This window comes from Mizuhopecten yessoensis, unplaced genomic scaffold (genome assembly GCF_002113885.1).
Source record: "Mizuhopecten yessoensis strain PY_sf001 unplaced genomic scaffold, ASM211388v2 scaffold3963, whole genome shotgun sequence".
NCBI lineage: Eukaryota > Metazoa > Mollusca > Bivalvia > Pectinida > Pectinidae > Mizuhopecten > Mizuhopecten yessoensis.
In genome coordinates, this window is record NW_018405307.1 from 204,609 (window position 1) to 226,846 (window position 22,238).

Consider the following 22,238-nt stretch of genomic DNA (forward strand, 5'->3'; position numbering starts at 1 on the left):
GGATGTTCCCAACGTCGCTCGTCTACACCCAACTACGCATGTCTAGACCAAGTTTCAGACTTAGCCGATATAGTGTTCTAAACTTATCGGGCAAAGGGAAACAACTCTTCCTGGTTCTGGAACTCAAATACTGGTACAGTGTAATTCTCAAGACTGACGGATATACTATTTTATCCCATTAAATATTACCAACCGTTAAAAGTATTGTAATACAGGGAGAATGTGTGCACATGTCATCGGTAAATACATTGCTTGCTTTTTCTCATAATTAAATAACCACATGCATTTTATCCCCTGTGTTTGTCAACGTCATTACTGAAACACCGGACAGAAAGGATCTGTACTTTTTCTGTAAATCTGTAAACAGGCAAACGTTACACTTATCTCCCTCCGATAGAACAATGGACTAACCCGGGTTTTAAAATTGAGATGAAGTTGTCCTCTTTTTCTGTGCGGGTTTTGTAACACGTGTCAAGATGACACTTTTAGCCCACAAAACATAGGGCATCCCACCGGTATTAGACCACGTTATACACATCACATTTTATAATATCCATGATTGATTTATAAATTATGACCGGCAAAAGATGGATGCTATGCTTTCTTTTAAACATGTTTAACAAAAGATATTTTATCAGGACCATTGAAACGTGATGCAGTGTCTTAACGACAGGGATTGCAAGATAGGTTAATTACGAACTTATTAAATATTTATTCGATTTAATAGCACAGTGTTTCTGTACACTGTTTTATCTTGTGAAGACAACCTTGCTATATTATAGGTGGGTTTTTTTTTGTACTTCTGTTATCATTTTTTACGGAATTTTAGACCATTTGGTGCAATGCAGGACATTGCACTCGCTTAATACATTTTACATTTTGCTTGTGGTAATAATATGTTTAAATCAGAAGAAATATGTTTGGCAAAGGTTTATTGAATTGTCCCGCGCTTGAAAACTCTGAGCACCCATCCCTTCGATGGATTCAAGAATGATATAATGTTACATCTTTAAGCTCCGTTTGGTGTACGCACTCGGAGACGTATAAAGATGTAACACGTCTATGACGCACTGTCACCTTGAGGGAAATCAATTAAGGATTGGTAGTCATATTTTTGACATGCATTGGTGTATGTTACACACCAATGCATGTCAAAAATATGACAACCAATACTTATATTTACATTTTATGTTGATCAACTTACAGTTCAGGCAGAAATAAATACATAATATTAGTCTGAACACGTTTCAACGTCAGGGTAAATCCATACAGAGAACAGCCACCAGTTGACAGTGGAGCAGTGCAATCTCCAACGTTGCATTTATGACGTCATAAGCGTAGCGACATCACAATGGCCAAATGTATGTTAAACGGAAATAACATACATTGGGTCAAGTAGAAACATCTAGGCTCTGTGCAGTGGAAATGTAAATATTATATCATGTTTTGTGTTTATTCCGAGCGTAGCAAGCTTATCTAATTTAAATGATTATATGTGTTTGTATTAAACTGCCCAATCAATACCTGTCCCATCCCCCTCCCTCTAACATGTTTATAAACTTGATGTTGAATTGTGGACACTTATGGATAACACACACAGCAGCTGTAAAATGGGTCAGCGAACCATGATGGCGACGTTTGTACCTGTAAGGTCAGTGGTCTGTAGTAGTAACAGGGCACACAGTGTTAAAGTCAAAAAAAAAAAAAGATAATTATAAAAAATACAATTGCAAGAAGGACAATACATATCACATTTAATTGCCTTCAAATTAGAAACATTTGCGATAAATTGAATTGATATCAATACATGACAGTTAACACATTTAAAAGCTGTATGTAAATAAGGATTTGATGCAATGAGTTGGAGCCTTCACAACTAATACTACTGGACACTTTAATTTACTTTTTTATTTTATTTAGGCAAATTATTAATTAATATTTCTTAACTTACATATATGTTATCTACGTAGAGCTCAGGCCACACACAATACAAAACGCATTATATAGAACAAAATCGAGACAGAAGTATTGGCAGTACTAAACTGATCCTACAATGTATATGACTAGGAATGATGAAATACCTTACACGCATATCCCTTTACAGTATTACTTTTATAGTTTATTCATAGAGATCGTTTTCTAAAGGACAAGTCTATTTTGTATGTAGACACACCGCGTGTTTATTTACCCACTGTAACGTCCAGTGCACATTACAATAATATCCCCACCGACGTATGAGTATAGAAGACATGCGAGACCTATTACATATTTTATATTGACATATCAGAGTATCTGTTGATACATGTAACCCTCAACTGTTTAGGCTATATGTGTTGAAAATGATAATTTGTTTTATCGTCGTCTTGTTTATATTCTTAAACATGATTAGCTCTAATGAAAAGAAAGAAAGAGGCATGTTTAAAGTATAACAATTTGTTTAAGGAATATCATTCACAAAACTATTTACACTAAAGCATTTATGCTAAAAAACAGTTATGGCCGGCGTATGAATCGACATGAGCACCCCTCCTTTCGATTTAACATATTTTCCGTTTCAGGTTCATGTGTAGTAATGGGTCAGTCTAAATCCAGCATAGACTGATTCCACAACAATAAAATGAACATATTTTCACTATTCAGTAGGACCATATTTCTTCATTATCATCTGATGTACTTATTAGGTCTGTTCAACAATATGCCTCGTTTTGAGTTTCGTATGTCGGTTATATAGCTAGGACAAGGGACAATGAGACACAGATAAGTGAAAGCTGTATAGGAGAAAAACGATCAAGACAGGTTTACCGACACAATTTTCTTTCTGTCGGTTCATGCCTTCGACATATATAAAAATGTTGCCAGTCAAAAACTGCATAATATATCGTGGTAAGTTTATACATGTTTACGGCAGGCAACAGAACAAAACTAAAAATACTGAACAATGCACTGCAACCTTATCAAATTACCGTGAAATTTTGTTGTTTAGTAGAGCAGAACATGTACTACCTGTGCGCTTGCGATAGAACAGACACAAATCTCCCGCTTTATACGATACGCAGTATATGTATAATGGAGGTGTGTACTATCTGGCTGTTGGAGGCTCTGTGTATCTTATCAACTTGAATGATTGTCAACACATCAGGTATGATTGGATGTGCACTTTCTGTTTATCCTTCATTCTAATAGTAAACCTATACGTCACGTTGATCTGGACCTACATGTACATCCCGTAGCATAAGCCTCAGGTGTTTTACCATATAACACATTGCTTGCATAGAAGGTAGGGGTAAATATATAGCTTGTACCCGATGTTCATGTTTCAAACTTCCGCGTTGAGTTGTTGTGACATAGTATCAATCGATATGCATTTATTTCAGGATATGTACATAGACAATATACTAGCCGTGTTTCAATATTGCTCTACAATGGCGATTTCCGGTATTGTTATTTCTATTGTATACACATTGGTAGAGCGATTGATTACAACACTGTTCGTAAGCCGATGACAGTAAAGCATCAGTCGTTCATAATCGGTATGAACCAATATATTCCACCTTCAACTTATTGTTATACATTAACCGAGGGGCTTATTGTTTTACATGTGGTGTTTACGTAAGGTGAGTGTTCTGTGTTTTAAAGGTGCAGATATCTCTCATATTGTTAACACTGTGTAAATTAATTCCTTGTCACAAAGGTCTCATACGTAATAACGACAGTATGATCAAATTCGGATACTGGATCCGAACAACTTCAAAAGATATATCGGCAAAGACGTAGTAACGGCCGTGAAGATATCGATACCGGTTTTTTTAAAACTGAAACATTACATATGCATATCATAACATTTGACAGAGATCAACAGTCACTATGAGACAATAATAGAAAAAGAAAAAAGAACAAAACAGAGTATTTAAGTATGTAAAGCATGCTTTTGTAATTGCATATCACCTCGGTTAGCGTGTAACCGAAGGCTTATTATTGCACAAAATTCATCTTGAATACGTGAGGTCAGGTGTTTTTTTTAATAAAACTAGTGAGAAAAGTGTATGTTGTAATTGTTCGTGTGTACACGGCGCCTTTGCAGGCATTATCCATACCACCCTGTACGTAAGTCTTATGGTAAATCATCTAAATGTATCTTTCTGGAAAAAAATCTTAAAATAAATAGGTTGTCTTCTCATCTTTGTTTCTTATGATTAAACATTTATTTTGGTTTTTGTGCAAATTATTTTCGTGGGGGGCATTGTCTATGACTTCTTTAGGGCGGCAATTTTTGCGGATAAAATTGTCGATACAGATATGATTGAGTTCTCTTTTTCCTCAACTTGTTTTTCTTAACTTACCTCTACCATGATATCAATTATAACTTACAACGATTGTAATAACACTGGTAATAACATTAGACATATCATCCCACAATTCCAATCATAGTCTCTGCTTACTACCTACTTGAGTTGCAGTAACGTCGTCTGCAATTTTGATTTGCAGAGATACATATTCTCACGGTTGTCTTCATGCCGTGCGTACACAAACAACTACGGCTTTATATTTTTTCTCTAACTTTACTCACATTTTTGCTATTATAACCTGATCTCACGTTTTCAATATTATTAATTAAGGATCAACTTGAATATATTTTCATGTTATGGAGATATAACACAAAAAAACGAAGTGTACTCTAAATAAACCGCGAAGCGGTTTATGATGAGAGGACAAGTTAATCCTTATAATTTCATCTATTATACACAATCCCTGTGGAAATCCACTTTTATTGAAGGACTCTTTTTTCTTAGAAATTATTGCGCTGCTGTATCATCCAGTCAAAAGGGACGTTACAAACGGCGACGTCATTTTTTATGTTTTGGGCTGATAACAAATTTAAAAGCCACTAAAAATGCTTGTTACAAGCAAGATTAGAGTATTAAACCATAATTAGCTATCGCTTTTAAGCTTACCGTGAGGGTATGCACTAACATCAGCGTATTAACTGTTTATTTTTCGTTTATGGCCGCATAATTGTTATAAGCAGTTTCAATCAAAAGTCAAACATAAGTTAAAAAGAAAATTATCCATTTTTAAAAAACAATTATTGTTGGTTATTTGATCCCTTTTTTACCTTATTCATAACCGTTCTCCATTAATTTCTGCTCATCATTTCTTTCTTTTAATACTTGCTTTTACCATCAACACATTTACACATTGCTGACCTTGCAATGCTGAAAATATTGACAATGTTTAGTACTTTAGATCAGTCAGATATATATATATATAGATATACAATCATAATTCATTATTTTACAGTTAACACCAGTCGTGAGCCAAATGTCAAATTCACCACTCAAAGTTCAAACTACAGTGCTGCATACCTTAGTGGTAAAGCAGTAGATGGTTGTAAAAAACAAATCTTCGACACCGACAATTGTTGCTCACATACACATCCAGAAAAAAAGGAGGCATGGTGGCAAGTAGATCTAGAGGGACTAATCGTTATGGAATACGTTAAAATATACTACAGAGGTGAGTAATCAAATATTTTGATTTTTTATTCAACAATAAAAGGTTTTACGTGTTATTCGTGGCCTTTAGACGGTACTGTGTTGTCTAACTGCATGTCGTGAAAGACAACTAATGTAACTCTGCATCCATTCCCATCTCTACCTTCTTCATATGGCATTGGCTATTGCGAAGTCGTTAATCCCGGAGTTGATATTATTGACATTTCAAAACGATATTTACATAATTAAGTATATAAAGACATTTATTTTAGCTATAAATGGTTAAACCGCCTGTTAGGCCTAACCTGAAAATGGTAAAAACAACACGGATAACTTGACGTCATTCGACATAACAACACAGAAAGCAAAATGCAGTGTACATTCAATGACGTATGTCGTATACATTAAGCATTTCAGGTTGTCTATGTTGTTTGTAATGCTTTCCTTCAAGTCGACATTTTGACTAATGGACCGCCTCTACACCAGAGGTTTTCTTACGACTGTTTTATATAGACCCTGATTGAATTATTGTTTATCAATGAAGGACTGTTGTGTATAATACTGGTATTGTAAACCTCAAGTGCTCTGACTCGGTTTTCTGTGTATACGTAAACACACAACAGCGGTCCATACATGTGTATGCACTTCTGTCCGTGTACCTATGGATAGGAGGTGTGACAAAGCCAAGCCTTGTTAGGCACACTTGTATTAAGGAAAACTACTGATAAGAGCAACCAACATATAACCAATGATTCCTCCCTTTAAACATGCTTTAATGTGATATATCAATTTAATGAATTGTAACAAAAACATTAGCGATAAAAAGATAAATTGATGTTTTACCAAGATAAATATACCTAGTTTATGATTGGGCAAAAAGGGAAGTGTTGCGAAGTAGGGCGTCAAAAATTAGTTGGAATGGAAATAAAAACATAACATTACCGAACGTAAAAATGTATGCTGCAGAAGTTTTATCCCAAAATAAAAAAATCAAATTAAAATCCCTAATTCCTCCTAATGTTTCTGCATCGGTTGCCTGTTACAGCAAATGCAGTGGTTGTTTTCCTGGCAAAAACGTGAAAAAATAAGCCTGCATAAAAAAACAGTCAATGCGCATAAGCTCTAGTGGATAATCTTGTCTTTCAAATTTAGATCAAGTGAATCAGCAACGACAACGATTTGGTGGCTATCAAGTATACCAGTCGAACACGTCGGATTAGCGGAACGGTTACCTTTGCCATAAAGACATAACATCAACGGCGGCTGCGTTGTCTTTGACTCCCAAGATCCCATGTACAGGTAGCGCCCAGTACCTGACGATATACAGCGACAGACGGTCAGGAGGTCTATAGTGGTACTCAGATGATGCTGTTCTGGAGCTTTGTGAGGTAGAAGTGTACGGTACGTTACTGAAATATTTACCCTTAATATATTGTATTCACACTAGTAGAGAATATTGAGAGATAATGGATATTTCAGAGGTTGTATTTAAGACATAAATGAATATTCATGAATCCCTATCTAAGATAAATGGTTAACCATAACAACATCTTAGCAATACACTAAAAGTATCTGTTCATTTTTTATTTATTTTTTCTGTTACAGGATAGGTGTCTTCCATTTCAATAATCATCTTTGCCATTTGTTAAGTTTTGTATGTTTACCAGTCAGTGTATTATGTTGCAATTAAAAAGTTAGTATACATTTTTGTGCATCATTATAACGTTGTGGAAGATGTAACATATACAGAAATTTGTACATCCAAACTATTTGGCCAATGATAGAACAATACAAATTGCTTAATTATATAGTTTATTATTATTAAAATGATAGCAGATGGGCTTATGTCCGAACTCGTATGTTAATAAATTTCAGGTTGTCCGCTTGGGAAATATGGTGATGGTAATTGTGATTCAGATTGTGATGTAGGCTGTGCCAATAGCCTGTGTGATCCAGTGACCGGAGGATGTGCATGTAAGTACATGCATCTAAAGATAATAATACTGGAAAAAGTACAACATGCCATTTGCCTGTGGAACGAGAGAAAACAAATCAGTTTATCATTCATTTTTCTATTCATGAGAACCGTTGAGATAAAACTCATTTTAAGTATTAGCAAAGAGTGTATGTCGTCATCATAAATTGATTCAACATACTGTGTATTGTCTTTGCTTTGGCATCGTATAGGCTTTCGGTGCAATGATAACATATATACATGTTTATCATGTAAACAACATAATATCATGCTCATTATAACGTTGTAACATTTTCTTATTCAAGTAAATCAACATATGGTAAGCAGTCTTCACTATACATTTCTACTTATTATATAAAATATCGCCACATAATTCTAAAATCATTGTAGACAATGCGTCTTATAAATATATACATTATGTACATGTTTCATATTATTTTTAGACTGTGCAGTTGGATACTATAGGTCTGGATTTGTATGTGTAGAATGTCCCGCTAATTGTTATGATAACACATGTAACGTAGACTCCGGTGTTTGTTCTGGTAAGTGAGTCCATGTACTTCTGCTTAAATCAACATTTATATGNACATTTTGTCTTGCTCATAAACATGTATTAAGCACCATTGAGTACAATCACATCATCAGTGACAATTAATTACCTAAAACTTAGATAAGGAAAATGTAGCTTCCTACCATTTTTCGGATTCTGACTTGTTCTTTGTGATTTTCCATGAAAGCGTGTACTCCCGGGTATTATGGAAACCGTTGTAATCAGACTTGTCCGTTCAACTGTAAAGACAACCGATGTATGCAAAGCATTGGAGAGTGTGAAGGTATGTATCACTGGAAAGTATGAAAAACGTGTAGAGAAATGTGTTATTTAAGGATTAGTTAGGAAATTATATATAATTCACATATATATTTGTCATGTCAACATAGATAATTCAAGTACATTTTGATAACATTTAGAATTTTTCATAACGTCTAAAAAATGAAAACTAAAAGGATATGCAAAACATAATATGGTATACAACTTGCAGCCCTAAACTGAGGGAAAGAATATACAGCTCAAACGTGCACAACTATTGGCTTTTTACGTAGGGTTTCGGTAAAAATGAACATGATCTTTGCGAATCTAGAAAGGTAATATAGGACATGATAAAATATGTAGACATAACACAAAACAGAAAAAAAATAAGATACTTAAACACATTCTGGTAGTACTACGCAAAAAACTTTACAACATGATTTAAATATCAGGTCGGATTATGATTTGGTGATAGTATATGTCCCGATCATCAAAATGTATTACATCATATTGAGGTAACATTACATTGGAAAACAAGAAGAAACTTAACTTATGTTTATACATGACATGCATACAGTACAAAGTTGTTCTATAAGAGATAGGTTTGTTTTGTACATTAATATGTTCGTGAAATTTCAATATGAAAATATATAAAGTTCGTTTTGATTTTGCAATGGCCAGACTGTGAGGATGGATTCTTTGGATCGTCCTGTGATGACTGCTTTGTCGGTTGTCCCAATCATGTCTGTGACAAAATATCCGGAAATTGTAGTCGTAAGTATGTAAAAAAGAACACCTGATCTACGCACTGATGACTAATATTTCAATATATCTCATAATCTATTTTCCTGAGTTAAAACAGATGCGTCAGTTGTCAATGAAATCAAATGTTTGCGAATATATAAGCTATAAAGCAATATACTTCAGTCCATTAACGCTTATTTAGACATCCTCTATACCATCAAAACCTCCAACTTTCAGTTCATATTGAACAATGCTTAGTCAGATTACCAGCGGTAAGTTGCCGCTGTCTTGCCGCTTTATAAATGAGTAAAAAATGTATAAAGTTTGAAAATAACACCCATTACTACTTAAATTTCAAACACAAATTATAGTGGAAATGGACGTACTCACATTCCATGTCTTCTTTTTAGCTCTGTTTTCTTAAGTCATGGTTAGGGATGACTCTCTTACTTTGAACGATAACATGCTTTGTTAGTTTTACATTGAGGGGTGGGTAGATTAACATGTCCTAAAATCGAAACAGTTTAAAAAGAATAAACCGATGTCTTTCAATAACTCTCCTATACAAATTAATATAATTGTTGAATAGAAATGCAAGTTGAAATCATTCATCAGGAATGTGCTGGTTTAACGTTTCTTCAATTTGCACACTGAATATATGTGCGTCATACTCTAAAACCCCACGCAGATTTGAGAGAGGTATACCTATAATACATATAGGTTATGAAAACGGTTAACCTGAATAGATACGGGGGGAAAAGTGACTTGATTTATTCAAATGTCTCTTATAAGATGCGTCTAATGTCGAGCCCTTTGTATGATGCATGACTGCTTTTAGCGCAATTTAACGACATCTATGAAATGAAGTTATGCATTTCTAGTTGTGAAAACAACACATGCACACAATACGAGGGGACATGTACAGGTTTGGTGACTTTGTCATTGAAATTACTATGAGCTGATTTTGTTTTGATGTATTCTCTGCTATCTGTGCTTGTATAATAAAACGCTAAAGGGCAAGAACATTATTTAAATCATTTCAAAAAATATAATCTGAGGTATTTAGATCTTCGTTTTGTGTGCCAAAAGTAATGTTTTATAATTATTTGTTCAAATTTGCTATGATTGACTAAATTTCTTAATGAACTGAAGATAGAACACGATGCAATTGTATACTTATTTGAAAAGAGATACAAATGTAAAATCGTATTGATGTTATATTCAAGCCAGCATTTTATTTTACTTCTTGTTTGAACATATACCTAATTTATCGTTTTGTTTTGGTAAAGTAAAGAGAATGATGTATTTATTTAGGCTCAAATGATTGCCGATATTGTTATTTAAGCATGCAGACCTGGATATTTTGGTGATCCCTGCATCACAAGCTGCCCGTCCAATTGTAAAAGCGATATATGTTATCAGACCAGTGGGTTATGTACAGGTATGGTAATATTTAAGGTCATTGACAGAAGTCAAATCATATAATTATATTTTCCCTATTTATTAGTTTGAAACGTGAAATAGTCGGTTAATCATACAATAACATTAATTCTAAATATTAGGATATCTATCTTTTATTGCATTGACTACTGTAACATCTAGGTTTTGCTGCATTAAGTATCCGTTTTAAGTGTGTATAGCAATACATTTAGGACATTTAATGGTGATCATACATGGTGTACAATCATAACAAAACGTTCTTAACGAAAGCCATCACCGATATCTCAATAGCATTTTTAGTCCATTAATCCCGAATTTTGTTTAACAAGATACATTCTATTTGAGACGGTTAAAATGTGTTCAGAAAGATATAATTATGATCTTACGTAAAGACATTCTCAGTTTATTTATCGTTGAGACGTGACTGCATGATATAATGTTTTGCAGCGTATGGAATATTACGTTTTTGGCATAATAAAACAGACGGAGTAAGTAATTTTGGGGTATAACAAAACTATATCGCAGTAAGAAACTTGATATCATACGTCAAGAGGTTACTTTAAATGTACATTATTAACACACAATTTAAATATATCAAATAACAAAAGGACGTATTTTACTACAGCAAGGCAAATATAATTGCTATAATGAAATTAAAACAAATTGTGTGAATATATGTAATTACTGCAACGAGACATCAAACATGTATTTGTTTAATTGTGTTTAGAATGTGCACCCGGGTTTTATGGCATTGACTGTAAGCAGACCTGTCCGGCACACTGTCGATACTCACTATGTGCCAGAAGTAGCGGGGATTGTTCAGGTACTATGATGCTCACAAACAGAGTCAGTTTTTTTCTATTTGCCAATCACTTTTTTAGTAATAAGGGTACGTTTAGCACGTTTTATGTATTAACAGTTTCATTTTTCGATCGGTTATGAAACATGGCCGCTGTGGTTTATAAACGATTGACATATTTATGGGTTAAGGCCAAATAGATGCTAATGGTCCCTTACTATTTCTAATTTTGCCAAAAAATATTATGTAATGGCAATATGGCATTGGAAATTCTATCTAATGCACCATTTGTGACAAAAGGGTCCGTTTAGGGGTTAAGGGTTAAGACCAGGGCAGCGGATACGAATATTGAGGACAGACCCGATGATATTTCATCCTTGTTAACTTCACTCATAACAAAGGCAGACTTTGATTCCGAGATGAGAAGTTAAAAGAATCAATACGAGAGGAAAATATATATAACTGGTTGAAGAACTCAACGGAAGAGTGTTCAAACTGGAAATGGAAAATGAGAACCTCCGTAGACCATTGGAAACCTGGTGACCCAAGTCGGTGATCTCCAGTGTTCTAATGACGCTATAGAGGCACGTCATAATGATTTGGAGCAGCACGGCCGCAATAGCTCACTCAGAATGAACGGACTTAAGGACACATCTGATTCAGAGACTGTGGTGGAATGTGTGGACAAATTCGGGAACTTTGTGTCTTCCAAACTTGAGGTGAATATTACTAGTAGGGATATTGACATTGCTCATCATCTTGGAAAGTTTAACCGGAAAAGACCGAGAAACATCATGGTCAAGTTTACGCATCGACGAAAAAGGAACGAGGTCATGAAAGCCCACCCAAAAGACTTGATAAACTGTTTTCTAGGATCTCACGAAGAATTGTGTGAAGAACTCATACAGTACGGACGGTAAGCTTTTTTCTATACTGACTGATGGTACAAAGAAAAGGCTCCAGTTTTGCACACCACTCACAGACAGTTTTTCTTATAGAAGATTCCAACTTTGTGTAAAATGTGTATTTAGTGCATAGTGATCGGTAATGGACTAGGACGATTGTGCCGCCAGGAAGTACCCTGGTTTTACTGATATCACGACAGTGTTTGGACAGTGTGTGTACATTTATGTATCTGTGATTGTGTCATTTCTTTTGGATAATTTACAGTGAGTGTTTTGCTTAATCGAGTGTGCTAGTGCTGTTATTAATCAGGGAGGAAATCTGTCTTCATTGTTTTAAGTAAAAAAGGGCTATCGTCAAAGGGACCCGATTGCTCAAACTAAATATATTCTGGTGCTGAAATTTTAGCTATAAAACTAAGAAACATTAAGAAAATTATCAAGGGTATTAATATTGATAACTGTCCTATACTTCTATCACATTATGCAGATGACACTGCACTTGCATTTGTTGATACTTTCAAAACTTAAATCACTTATCAGATCATGGAATGGGAGGTTATTTACACCAATTGGTAAAATAATCATAAAAAAATCAATTTTGGTTTCACAATTCAATCATTTATTTATCTCACTGCCAAACCCAGAGGAAACGTTTCTTTGTAAATATAATTTTATACTTTATGAATTCTTATGGAACAGTACAGTGGATAAAGTAAAAAGAGAAATTGTTATTCAAGACTACATTAATGGTGGGTTAAACATGATCAACATCAAAACTTCTATAGACTCACTCAAATTAGGTGGGATTAGAAGATTATTTCAATGTACATCTAAATGGCAAGCAATCTTAAAAGCATATGTTAACATAGACATGTTGGCAAATTGTGATTCAGATTATATAAAGCTATGTGAAAATAAAAGTAAAATCATGCATCTGGCAATTGAAATAAAAATTAACAAAAATGAGGTATACTTGAAGACCCCCTTATGATTTAATGACAAAATTACTATTGATGGAAAATCAATTTTCATTAAGGATTGGTATAAAAATGAAGTTATTAATATAAATGACCTGATAACAGACTATAATTCTGGTTCCTTTTATACAGTTCAAGAAATCACTCAAATTTATCAAATACAGACTAATTTTCTCCAATATCACAGTGTTCTTTCTGCAGTAAAACATTTCAACTCTAATCCAGATTTTCCTACATTGAAATTGATATGTCCCTTTATTCCTGTACACTTAGAACCATTCTTTAAAACGTCTAAAGGTTCAAAACATTTTTTATAGTATCCTGGTAAAAAATAACATTGTTCCATCAGGACCGAAGAAATGGAATAGAGTCTTTGATTTTAGTAACTTTTCTTGGTTTTTTAAGATTCCCTTTTGCTATAACTACTAATACAAAATTTCAGTGGTTTTAGTATAGAATAAATTACCATATTCTGACAACAAATGCTTTCCTATTAAAACTCGAATAATTGTATCTCCTATGTGTACACTTTGCAATTCCGAGATTGAAACTATTACCCATATTTTATGGGAATGTCAAGAGGTTCAGAAACTTCTTCTTAGTTTTGAAATTATTTTAGATGCACTCATTATTCCTTTTGATTTAATTAAAGAATCTTATCTATTTGGACTTTTTACACAAAATGTGAATGGTAGAATTGATAATGAGATACTCATTATTTTTAAACATTATATATATAAAATGCATTGTCTTCATAGCTAAATGCTAAATGCTTTGGTTAACACAATAAAATACTACCATAACATACAAAGATTTATAGCAAATAGCAAAGGAGACACTTATAGAGAGAAGTGTGAAAAGGAATGGGAAAAACGGGAAAAACTTCTTGTTTTGTAAAAATAATATTCTGATATCTGTCTCCTAGGCTTTGAAATAAATTACAGAATCAATAATTTTCTTCTATTTCATTTATTCATAAGCTTATGCTCAAAACTTTAATAATCCCCCCCCCCCTTCTCTCTCTCTCTCTCCCTTTCGCTCTCTCTGGCTCTCTCTCTAAATAAAAATAATAGCCTCTTTCTCTATGTTTGTCTTTCTCTCATCTGAATCATGTAATTTTGTTTACAGTTTCTAGTAGCTTTTCATTTTTTTGCATTTCCTCGAATCTTTGCTTGTTTGTGTATGTAAGAGTGTGTGTTTGGCTGGGTGTGAGTAAGGACAATTCTATATGGATGACGTGTGTAGAGTAGAAAGATTATGTGTTATTGTCAAACTACGCAAGTGTTAAATATTGTAATGCACTTTTATTTTATATGAAATCAATTCATCATATCTGAATGAACGACTGATGAAGGATGACTTATTGAGTGATCAATGATGAGGATAAGTAATCGTGATAATGATGTGTAATCATATGAGGATAATGATAAAGATGATGATTTAATGATTGATGATAATTAGGGATACAAGATATACGTTGGCTGATGAGGAATGACTGATCGATTAATTGGATGATGATGATGATGATGATGATGTGTAATGATATGATGATGATTGTATATAAAGAACGATAAAAGATTATTATGATGTGTAATTGTGTGAGGATGATGAAAGTGATGATGAGTATCTTATGTTTTGTAATTGTGTAATATGATGATAAATTAAGAATGATGATTAATACTGATCCATGCTGTTGACTGAAGAAAGGTGATTGATCGATCAATCGATGATGATGATGATGATGATGATGATGATGATGATGATGATGGTGATGATGGAGGTAATGACATCACAATGTATGTGAGTGAGTGGACGTTTTTTGTTGTTTTATGTATCGATAAAACTTGTGGAAATATAATTAAACACAAACATAAAAATATATATTTTGTATAACATTTCTGGTTGATCTAAAGGCAAACAAATTGTAATTAATCATTGTATCTATAATTCAAAGTTGTATTTTACGGGGGAACATGTAATATATATTGTTTTGATTAATGGCCGGATATGCAGTCAACTGAGTTGAAATTGTGAGTGTTAGTGAACTCAATTTAAATTGAAATAGTGAAATGTTAATAATCAGCGTGGGGGATCATTTAAAATGTCCTTATCCGCTCTGCGTCTTTATTTTCACATGCTGATTTTTCCCTGCCACCTCCTCTCCACACCAAGAAAAGGTTCATTCGCTTAGGTAAAATCGTTACAACAGTTTCGTATGCAATATTTCGCACATGGAAATTTATAACGATTGAGTTTAGGCGTCACATATTTGTGTAATTTCAACTTGCTTGAACGGCTTCTTTGGGATGAAGTGTGATCGGCTATGTTCCTCTAGTTGTGAAAACAGCATATGCACACAATATAAAGGGAAATGTACAGGTATGATAACTATGTCATTGGAATACATTTTTGAGGTATTCTTTAATATTTTTGCATATATATTACAACTTTTGATGGCAAGAACAGGATGTAAGGCACTTCTACAAATCTAATCAGAGATAGTTTTATTTAATTTTTGTATTTTCAAAGTTATATGGTAAAATTATTTATATAGTTTCTTATGTTTGACTAGTTTTAAAACTACCTGAAGATAAACACAATACTATTGTATCTTCATCTTAAGAGAGTTATATGTAAACACATTATTTATTACATATTATTTATGGCATATTCAAGCCTGCGTCCCTTTTAATCAGATCTAGTTTGAACATATACCTTATCTATCCTTATTTTGTAAAATGAACGTTGTATGTATTTTTACCTCAATTAACTGCTGATATTGTCATTTTAGTATGCGCACCCGGATATTATGGTGTTACCTGCAACACAAGCTGCCCGTCCAATTGCAAAGGGACTATATGTAATCAGACCAGTGGATTATGTACAGGTATGTTGACAATTCTAGGTACAGACTATGATACTATACTAAAATAAAATCATAACTTTTCCCGTTCATTAGTTTGGATCCTTAAATGGTCCGTTCAACCAAACAAGGATTTTATTAAATCATTGCTCTCTATTCTCTATTGTAAGGGTTATATCAAGGTTTTGCTGCATTCAGCAAACTTTTTGAGTATGTATACACATAGCCGCTTGGAAAGATTTCTATTGAAAAAAACACTCCAAAAAACGAGGAAAACTACGATGATATTGTCGGCTATTTAGCGTAAGGCTCATTAATCGTCAGGCATTTAATGGTGATCCCAAATGGTGTACAATCATAACGAAACGATGTTACGTTTTTAACGAAAACCATTACCGATATCTCAATAGCATTTTTAGTATAATAATAATAATAATAAGTGGAGGTTGCTATATACCGCTTTATCACAACCTAGTTCATAGGTCGTCTCAAAGCGGTTCACAAACTATTAACCGTGTTTATAGGGCCTTTGCAACTAGCCATTACATTTCTCAACTCCCTGGGGAGCATACAGCCGGAGCTGCTATTTCGGTGTTAACAGCTAGCTTTCAACAATTCTAGCACTGCCCTACCACGTACTCATTTACAGTAGACTGAAACAAGCGGAGTAAAGTTTCTTGCTCATGGATACAACAAATTGCAACCCTTCGGTCACGTGCCCGGCGTCCTACTACTGGACTTTCGTGCCTCCTTAGTCCTTAAAAACCGAATAATGCTTCATCAGATGAATTGTTTCTGAAACGGTTGTACAGTGCTCAGACGGATATCATTATAATCGTGCATGTTTTTTCTTACATAGATGCAATATTTGATATGCTGTCGTCATTATATTTTGATATTGGGATAAAGGAATTTTCTGGAACTGTAGATAAAATGGGCTATGTGCAGCACCTGTCATATTGAATAAATCAAAACATAACGCTGATCTTACAGAGTAAATAAGGTGAGAGTTCGGTGATACTAGTAGTCGACCTTAAGTTCGCAGTTTATCGTCGAGACATGAATGCATGCTAAAGTATTTTGCAGCGTAGAATATTACGTTTTAGAAACTTGGAATTGATTATGGCAGAGTAAACCAGAAAGAGTTAATGAGTTTGAGGTATACCAAGTATCTGACTCCGTTCGACCAAAACTGTATTATGGGACACAGTTATGCCCAAGTTTACCAAAGACTTGATATATTACGTCAAAAGGACCATTTAAATGCATATTATAAGCACACCAATTCCATAAATCAAATAACAAAACAACGTATTTTATTTTACAGCCTAAAGCAAGGTAAACATCATTGGTAAATGAAAATTATATTTAAAAATAGCTGCATCCAGACAATAAATAATATCAATCGGCACACGATTTTGAAATATTTGTATTAATTATAACAAAACACCAAAAAAGTGTACCAGCAGTTTTAGCTATCGATGTTTTCAGATAAGTTTGAAGTAAAAGGGACTTTTTGGTCATTTGTGGCATCTTTCTCTTCAGTAGTGTATATGAATTAAATATATGATAATCTACTCAGGCGAGGTTAATCTCGTAAACAACCTCTATAAATGAAACAAATAGGATGAGTAGCATACTCAGTGGTAACACAAATGTAGGTATTTGTAACACCCCTGAAAAAAAATCATAGCTTTTACAGACTTGTCTGGCACAATGTCGCGACTCGCTATGTGCCAGAAGTTGCTGGAAATGTTCAGGTACGATGATGCTCAAAATCAGTAAGTTTTCTATTTGCCAATTATTTGACTTCATTGGTAGTAAGAATATTGCTCGTTAAATACGTAATATATGTAAACGTTTTTTGTTTTTCCGAGTAAGAAGTATGTTACCCTGTGTTCTTCTCTGCAGTTGTGCTCGTCTCCACATAATGCATTGTAACTTCTTTGTTTTGTTGCCACGTTACATCGGGTTGATCCGGTGGTAGGTCACATTCCACATGTCCTATGATTAGATAATAAAGTGGCGTTTCTAGTACGCATGCATCTTTAGTTCACTGAAAATAGGGTGTATCTAGGTCTTATTCCGCAATAGGATCACAGAACCGCGACCCCTCAGCTAATGTACAAATCTAGGTTCGATGTGTCGCTTCGAGTTTTTGGATAAGATTTCGTAAAACACAGTAATAAACAGATAATCTAATAGCGTCTTCAGTAATACCAAACATATATCACGTGTGTGGCTTATATTTTGATATCTTTCACAAGTACGCAGCGCTGTTCGATATCCTCTATGTATTGGCTATTTCTGTTAATAAATTTGATGACTTATCAACTGACATTTTCAGAATGTGCTGTTGGATTCTATGGCGGTTTCTGTAGTCAGCTTTGTCCTATTAAGTGCAAGAACATCCTTTGTAACCTGGACAACGGTCAATGTAAAGGTAAAACATACATAATTTCATCAAAACATTCTATGTACCTTGTAAATAATGATTTCTTTACAGATTACAAGATACATCAAACATCTCGGAAAGTCGATTATTACCTGTAGCAAGCAAAGTGACATTGGACCAACAATCTCGTAGTAAACTGTTAATTGATTCGTTATTATACCATTTGGTTATGTTGTAATGACGTGTAAAGTATCTTGTTATCACAAAATGAACTAAGGCACACCGCATGATCAAATTATTTACTTAGAAAGCAAACATGGGCTTATTATCTCCAAATAACGACATGCATTCAAGGTTCATACCACAGATTGGGTTTCCTAATAACGATGAAAATATGCCTCACATTTCTGAAACATAGACATTTCTTTGTACATGATGCAGCAATAGGTGTTATGTGGTCTTACAATTTGAAAGGGAAATACATAAAATTGCTTCACACTTTTATCTATTTACTGATACAACATAGATTATCTTAATTGAGAAATATATTATAGTCGAAACGTACTTTCAATACTGACAGAATTATGCTGATAAGAACGAATCTTTTTCACAACAAGTGACAAAGCAAGTATTTTTTATAATTAGTCTATTTGGTTATCAAAGGTTTTGTTAAGCGATGGTGACTATTATGATAAAGGACCAAAACATCATGATTTGTATATAAAGAACATATCACAACCGATATTGTGACATTTGATTAAGATTCTGGGAGGATCTTATTTGTGTTTTTTAATATCCTAGAATGTGTAGCCGGACTATATGGCACTGAGTGTAACCAGTCTTGTCCTGTCAACTGTCAAGATACTTTATGTCACATAAGTAGCGGAGAATGCAAAGGTACGATCGTTTAGTTGTATCAGTGTTTAATTAACTTGGAAATGACTTGAAACTCTTTTATACTTTTTTTCAAAATTTGGGAAGATACTGGGATCGTATTGAAAGCGTGTGCTTATAAATCAAGTTCCATGCAGGAAACGTTTAATCGATAGAAAATTATTGTGAGCAAATACTAATATCCCTTAATCACTTGAACATATAAATAGAAATAGATAAATAAATAACTAATTAAAACGAGGATAACTTTTAATCAGTTTTTAATATGCAATGAATTGTTTTTAAAAATAACAATGGTACTTGATACATTGGTAATTAGGGATAATGATAGTGACCAAACAAAATGTTGAGAACTTGTTCATACTGAGGAATCAATATTTTGATACTTGTAAGCATAATTCGGAGCTAAATATTTACTTTGTAAAAACACATTGATCCAATGAAAAATTGTTTGATCAGGTATTTTTAACTTTATCTTTTTGGATTAATTTGAATATCAAAATAATGATAAATGACTACTTACTTAGTTGATATAAACTGAAAATTATTTAGAACTATTTCCGCTAAATCAAGCAGTTACTTTAAATTTGTTTTCGTCTTAACGCCAGATGACTATAAATACGATTAACACGACAGAGAAATTATTAAAAGTCCCCAATGACATGTCAGAGGGACAATTTCAACCTATTTTCCTGAAAAAAAGTACGCCTATCAAATCAAATTCACTGATGAAAGTAACTATTTCGTTAATACTATACTAGTTTACTTGTTTCGTTTAGTATTCAAGTGGTGTTTACCACTTGAATACTAAAAAGTGTAATTCTAACAAATCACCTGCATGTACATCATGAAGGAACAGATCCTAGTTTGGTAAAAGGGATATTTGATTTGGACGAAAGCTCCTTTACAGAGACCTGATTACTTATTTACTACCGCACTCTGGTTCTATTTCTATCTAACACTGTATATACATAATGTTCTAATTCGACCATCAGCTAAAAAATGGTTCGGGGCAATATTTGAAATCATTAAATCGACATTAAGAGCTAAATAACATATAGACGGAGCCATTATGGCGTTACAGTGTATAAGGGATCGTATTTGATATTGATTGATTCTCAATCTTAAAATAGACAAATGTTTCCAAGTTTAAGTTGACATTGTATTTAAGGCAATGAGCAAGTTTCCATGTGGCAATCATAATTTATTTTTGAAAACATACCCTATCCAAGTGCACATAATTACTTGGTCGTATTCTCCTCGAAGTTATCTGGGGTGCCCATCTAAATCTTTCCTTTTTATCATATTTGTCATTGCTTCATTGATTTTGACATCAACATACCGTTTTGTTCAAAACGTTGGTGTAGCCTCTTTTTTATTCTGAAACCTACCAACCAATGTAGCATGTACAGTACCAGTTATTCAGGATACTTTATGACATCTGAGTATGTTTGCGCTTGTAGTTTGTGAAGCCGGTTTTTATGGAAGCCAATGTTTAAAGTCGTGTGGCAGTTGTCAAGGTGTGAGTTGTGACAAGGACACTGGAGACTGTGCGACAGGGTGCACAGATGGATGGACTGGAAACGAATGTGACAACAAGGGTAATATTCATATGATATCCCTACCATAAATATATTTGTGACTTTATCCTCTAAAAACAATTTCTAAAAGTGATCTCCTCAGTGTTAAAGGATTTAAAAGATTTTATTCCAACCTAACATGTAGAATATGATATCAAAGAAACATCCGAATTCGAAAAATGAAAAGGAGGGACAAGAAACAAAAATGATAACTAAGAGAAAATGTATGACATACGCAGTACAAATCCATTACTTTTGATGCTATAGTGGTACTTATAACGAATGGGGACTCCACAGTCGGAATAGGCGTCGGATCCGGAGTGGTTATACTGGTTCTGGTCATCGTGATCATTGTACTGGTCAGACGTCGCACGATGAAGCGCGGTGACACCACAAGTTCTTCTCATATGACAGATATATCATTGTCGAGAACTGCAAAAGAGCTAAAACAAAATCAAGGTAAACAGCTACTGCCTTTGTACATCCACATTGGAATTATTTAACGTTTAAAGCAAAGGTTTAAAACATGAGAGTTTATAATGAAAAAAATACAAGTTTCCAAATGAATTGATTTCTGAAAAGAAAACGCGATACCGTGAATGCACATTGTTCCCACTTTTAAACCAACTTCAGACGGTGTTAGGATATTTTAACCTTACGACTCATTAGCTCATGTTAATATCATATATGTTTGGTGCATTTTCCAGATAATACCTACGACGAAATAGCAACGTGCAACAACGAACAAACCATTGCGCAGATTTCACACAATGAGGCAAATTATGAACAGCTTGGACGCAGGGAGGTGGAAATTCCAAATATATACGCGACAACAGATGTTGACAAGGAAACATAGGGAAATGCTTCTTGTAAAATGGACAGTTTTATCATTCAACACAACGTAACCTTGGTGCTGGAACTAAATTACCCACATATAACTTTTGTTTTGATGAAGTCGTCTCTTAACTGAACATAATAGTAATTAGGGTGATGAACATTGACAGTTGTGTAGGTTGTTACTGTTCAGTTGTAAATTCTGGTATGATTTTTAAGTTGTCAAACTATCGGAATGTCAGTTTTGTGAACCCAAGCATGTATCGTATATGCTGTCAATGTTGAGGTTTAATGTATTTTCATACTGACTTAGTATTTCGTCGTTCTGTACAGCAGTTTATATATTTTATATTACTGTAAGACATTTGTATTTATCGCAGTTAACCATTGCAGTAAACTTCATATAATTTGTCATTTTACGATCCCAGAAGTTATTTTGGGGGATGGATGTTTGGGAGTAGAAGTATAAGTTGTTTTGAGCAAGTTCTCAAGCAGTGTTAGATAAGCACACAGTTGACAGGTGGTTGACTAG

The 22,238-nt window shown here is 33.9% G+C and overlaps 2 protein-coding genes across 2 annotated transcripts in view; one reads left to right on the plus strand and one right to left on the minus strand.

The window, feature by feature from the left end:
- The window catches only part of LOC110448270 (cell death abnormality protein 1-like), a 164,468-nt gene extending 142,238 nt beyond the window's left edge, over positions 1 to 22,230 (plus strand). Inside the window, exons 7-11 of the mRNA XM_021494440.1 lie at positions 18,351 to 18,446; positions 19,200 to 19,295; positions 20,756 to 20,893; positions 21,140 to 21,331; positions 21,580 to 22,230. Of these exons, the coding sequence (XP_021350115.1) occupies positions 18,351 to 18,446; positions 19,200 to 19,295; positions 20,756 to 20,893; positions 21,140 to 21,331; positions 21,580 to 21,728 (671 nt within the window). The 3' untranslated portion in view covers positions 21,729 to 22,230. The remainder of the gene's footprint in view (positions 1 to 18,350; positions 18,447 to 19,199; positions 19,296 to 20,755; positions 20,894 to 21,139; positions 21,332 to 21,579) is intronic.
- Positions 1 to 22,238, minus strand: part of LOC110448268 (receptor-type tyrosine-protein phosphatase mu-like) — a 183,336-nt gene that overhangs the window by 83,200 nt on the left and 77,898 nt on the right. The gene's annotated exons all lie outside the window — the stretch shown is intronic.